At 40.4% G+C, this 4,511-nt stretch overlaps 1 protein-coding gene across 1 annotated transcript; it reads left to right on the forward strand.

Moving 5' to 3' along the window:
- The first annotated feature begins 2,506 nt into the window (after nucleotides 1–2,506).
- Nucleotides 2,507–2,886, forward strand: LOC131544203 (histone H4). Its single transcript, XM_058782262.1, has one exon. It carries the CDS (start codon nucleotides 2,531–2,533, stop codon nucleotides 2,840–2,842), a length of 312 nt encoding a protein of 103 aa, XP_058638245.1. The 5' UTR covers nucleotides 2,507–2,530; the 3' UTR covers nucleotides 2,843–2,886.
- Nucleotides 2,887–4,511: the final 1,625 nt, after the last annotated feature.

A 4,511-nucleotide genomic window follows, 5' to 3' on the forward strand; every position in this document is an offset into this window, starting at 1 on the left:
TCACCCTGAATACTGTATTTCTTCTGGCGATTTCTTCTCTGAAGAGAGTTGGGGATTTGCAGGCCCTCTCTGTGGCCCCTACTCACTTGGACTTTGCGCCTGACATGGCCAAAGCCTTTTTGTACCCTTGTGTAGGGTACGTCCCCAAAGTTCCCTCTGTCACACCACAGCTGATTGTACTGCAGGCCTTTAGTCCTCCTCCTTTTCGGGAGCCTGACCAGCAAAATCTTAATTGTATGTGTCCAGTGCGAGCACTGGACGCATATGTCCACAGAGCTGCCCTGTGGAGAAGGGCGGACCAGTTGCTTGTTTGCTACGGTCCCCCTAAAAGAGGTCTCCCTGCTTCCAAGCAGACCCTCAGTCGGTGGATAGTGGATGCCATTAACCCTTTAAAACCTAAGGGTAAAATAGGTCATTTTCACACATTTTGTTTATTTGACTGTAAAATTCTAACAGAATGTGCTATTTTCAAGTGCAAGGTGTCTTTTTTTTTCAGAAAACAAATGGCTTTCCAAAAAGTACAGTTTTTGACCATTAATCTTGTGTTTTGAGTTTGTGAACAGAATTTAAATAGACAAAAAAAAAAAACGGAATATTTTTTTTTTTATTATTATTTAGGAAAAAAAGAGAAAAATCATGATCGAAATAATCCAACACTTCTTACTTCAAAATTCAACTATAATACATATATACAAGTATTTTTGGGACACTGGGTTGCACAGTTTTCATTCAGGAGGCTTTTTTGTTCATACACGCACACATGTACACATGCATGTACATGCGTGAACCCATTCATTTACATGCGCGGACTCATTATAGCGACGCACACACCACATGTGAAAAAGTCTCACTCAGCCTGCTCCCAAAGTCTCATCAAAAATCATCCTAATCGACTCTTATGCTGTTTACTCCTCCTTGACCATGTTTTTGTTCATTTTGTTTATTATTTTATGCAATAACAAACTCCGCGCTCCCTATCTCTCCATTCAAATTCTCCCTTCCCGCTCTCCCGGAAATCTGCTGTCATTTGTTGACGGAGCGCAAGAAATTACCGTAATAAGCCATATATTGCCGAAAAGCGCATGTTGTCTGCTATCAGGAGCAATTTGAATTATTTTGATAGTGCAAACGGTAGAAGAGTTATGGTAACATGAATACAGCTTGGTCTGATGTGTCGGCGCTGACACAGCCGGTTTTAAAGGGTTAACATTGCCGACGAGTCCTCTGACCTCCCCTCGCCGATGGGAGTCAGGGCTCATTCCACTAGGAGTGTGGCGGCCTCCAAGGCCTTCCTTGCAGGTGTCCCAATTCAGGACATCTGTAACGCTGCAGGATGATCTACGCCCCTGACCTTTGTCAGGTTTTATGGCCTGGACATGCGGGCCACTCCAGGCTCTTCCGTCCTCTCGCCCTTGTTGTGCTCTGCAGGGATACACACTGGGCAGGGATTGGGAAGTCTGGCAGCGTGGATATCTCATTCCTCTAGCGTCTTCGGACACAGCTCAAGTTCCTGAAGAGGAACGTCTTAGGTTACATATGTAACCCCAGTACCTCGAGGGAACGAGATCTGATCCATCTGTATAATAAAGGTCACAGTTGCAATCGTTTGGATATTCAGGAAAAAATTGCATTCTTGGTTATATTTTAAAGATGACAAACAATAACTCGCACAAGGGTATGTTTTTGTATCTAAGAGTTTCTTAAATCTATCTCTATGTCCTTGTCAATATTCGTTCTTTATGCTATAAGTGCTACAAATCTACTTTGAAGATACAATGAGCAGCAGCATGATTTTCTAAAGTAGCATACTCTGCGGGCATCCTATAATAGGCACGCTGCTTGTGTGGATGTAGTCAGTTTTGACCGCAAAAGATGAGGTCATTTGATGTCATTTGACCCTTTGCACTCCGATTTTCCTGTTTTATATTAGAAGTGGCATTATGCTTTTTGATTTATCATTAAAATAATATAATCAGTAATTAATTATACTGGCTTAATTACTGATTATATTATTTTAATGATTTAAAAGATCAGTTTAGTTTAGAGGTATCTGTATCAGTATTGTTATCGACGATACTGGGCTTGAAAAATATCGGTATCGGATCGAAAATGAAATAAGACTTATCGCCCATCCCTATTAATTAATTCTGTTCGGGGTTTTATCAATCCAAGTTTCTCATTACTACAAAGCACACACACGCACACACACACACACACACACACACACAGGCAAGGATGTGCCAATTACTGTTTCACAATGACACACACTACAAGTAAATACAAACAAATATTACTCATATATAAATGAATAATAAAATATGAATTTCAATGTGAAACAAAGCAAACATTGTTATGTTAGAAAGGGTTTTGGGGTTAAACCCCATTGTGTCCTGCTCAGGCGGGGGCTGTGAATCATGTGACGCGGAGCTGGTTTCAGTTAGGTCCTGTAAGCAACTCTAAAAGGCTTTCCTGGAGCTCTTGCGCCTTATTCTTATTCATTGCTTAGATTGAAACAAGAAGCATCTGAATCATGTCTGGAAGAGGCAAAGGCGGGAAAGGACTCGGGAAAGGAGGCGCTAAGCGTCACCGGAAAGTGCTGCGCGATAACATCCAGGGAATCACCAAACCCGCCATTCGTCGTCTGGCGCGCCGCGGCGGCGTCAAGCGCATCTCCGGTCTGATCTACGAGGAGACCCGCGGGGTGTTGAAGGTGTTCCTGGAGAACGTTATCCGCGACGCCGTCACCTACACCGAGCACGCCAAGAGAAAGACCGTCACCGCCATGGACGTCGTGTACGCGCTCAAACGACAGGGACGCACCTTGTACGGCTTCGGAGGATAAACGCCTTCAATCAGAACAAACCCAACGGCTCTTTTAAGAGCCACCCACACCGACACAGAAAGAGCTCATGTTGCTGGTTTATGCTGGAGATAGAAATAAAAACTATACACAATACTAGTTTATAAATCTGTTTTAGAAACTGAAACTAGTTTAAAACCCTTTAATGTTCTGCTCAACCATTTGGTAGATCACTTTTTGAGTCCCTATATCTTATTGAAAAATGTTTGGAACTGAACTCAAGCTGATTGGGTCATCTCTACAACTTGGTTGAGGTATGCTATGCTCCAAACATCCACTAGGGGTCACTCTATTTTTTGACAGCAGAACTTTTCACTCATCATGCTGCTAGCAAGATTAAAATTGAAAAATCACCTCTGACATGTGGACTATTTTTGGCTGTACTTTCAAAGGTGAGTTCGTTTTTTCAACATTTTATATCATCTAACATGTTACTTAACAGAATTATGTAAATTGATGCAAAACAGAAACCTCTTATAATGGTCAAATAATTTTTTTAAAACATGCTTGACCATACGGTTGAGTTGGCACTCCATGGTAAACCTTGGCATGGAATGACAGCTCAACCGCATGGTAACAGTTTGGTAAAGTTATGCTAATTTTATTAAAATGCACTATTTTCCATGGAATAAAAACACTGCTGTTCATGCATTGTTATCAATATGTTACAGTTATAGTGTTATTATACTTAAATGGTTTAATATGTATGATTTTTGTAACATGCTAACATTTATATATAATGGTGCATCATTTCCTTATTCCTGCCTTGTATTTCTGTGTTTTAGAAGCAAAAGATGGATACTAAATCATTTTATGGAAACAAGTCAACAAGGCAGCACCCAGAGTTGGCAGACCATCATCTGCCTCTGCACCACAAATGTCCTGTGAGAAGAAGTGCCTCCCCCCAAGACCCCCCAAACCACAACCAGATGTACGCTACGACAACTATGGACATTTGCCACTTCATACTGACAACCGGGGGCGGTGCTGCCTCTGCCCAAAGGGTGTGTCAAGATGGAAATGTGGGAAGTGCAATGTTTTCCTGTGCTTGATCGGAGAGAGGGAATGCTTCGCAGCATACCATCGAAAATAACGTTATAAAAAATTAAATTGTTGGAATTTTATGCAGAAAATGGGAGCGAAGTTCTTTTGTTGAAATAAAATGTACTTGACATGAATTGTTTCATGGTATTTTTACATTTTCAACATTGTTTTTGTCTTTGTAGGTATTAAATGATAATTTAAATGCTATTATACATTTATAATTATGTAAAAGTACTTTTACCATCAAGCAGCATCTCAACCATTTGGTAGATCACTTTTGAGTCCCTATATCTTATTGAAAAATGTTTGGAACTGAACTCAAGCTGATTGGGTCATCTCTACAACTTGGTTGAGGTATGCTATGCTCCAAACATCCACTAGGGGTCACTCTATTTTTGACAGCAGAACTTTTCACTCATCATGCTGCTAGCAAGATTAAAATTGAAAAATCACCTCTGACATGTGGACTATTTTTGGCTGTACTTTCAAAGGTGAGTTCGTTTTTTCAACATTTTATATCATCTAACATGTTACTTAACAGAATTATGTAAATTGATGCAAAACAGAAACCTCTTATAATGGTCAAATAATTTTTTTAAAACATGTT

Source organism: Onychostoma macrolepis, chromosome 07 (assembly GCF_012432095.1).
Source record: "Onychostoma macrolepis isolate SWU-2019 chromosome 07, ASM1243209v1, whole genome shotgun sequence".
In the NCBI taxonomy this organism is placed as follows: Eukaryota; Metazoa; Chordata; class Actinopteri; order Cypriniformes; family Cyprinidae; genus Onychostoma; species Onychostoma macrolepis.

What these genes read in the sequence shown, in the direction of transcription:
- LOC131544203 (XM_058782262.1), top strand. Translation starts at nt 2,531, where the DNA reads ATGTCTGGAAGAGGCAAAGGCGGGAAAGGACTCGGGAAAGGAGGCGCT.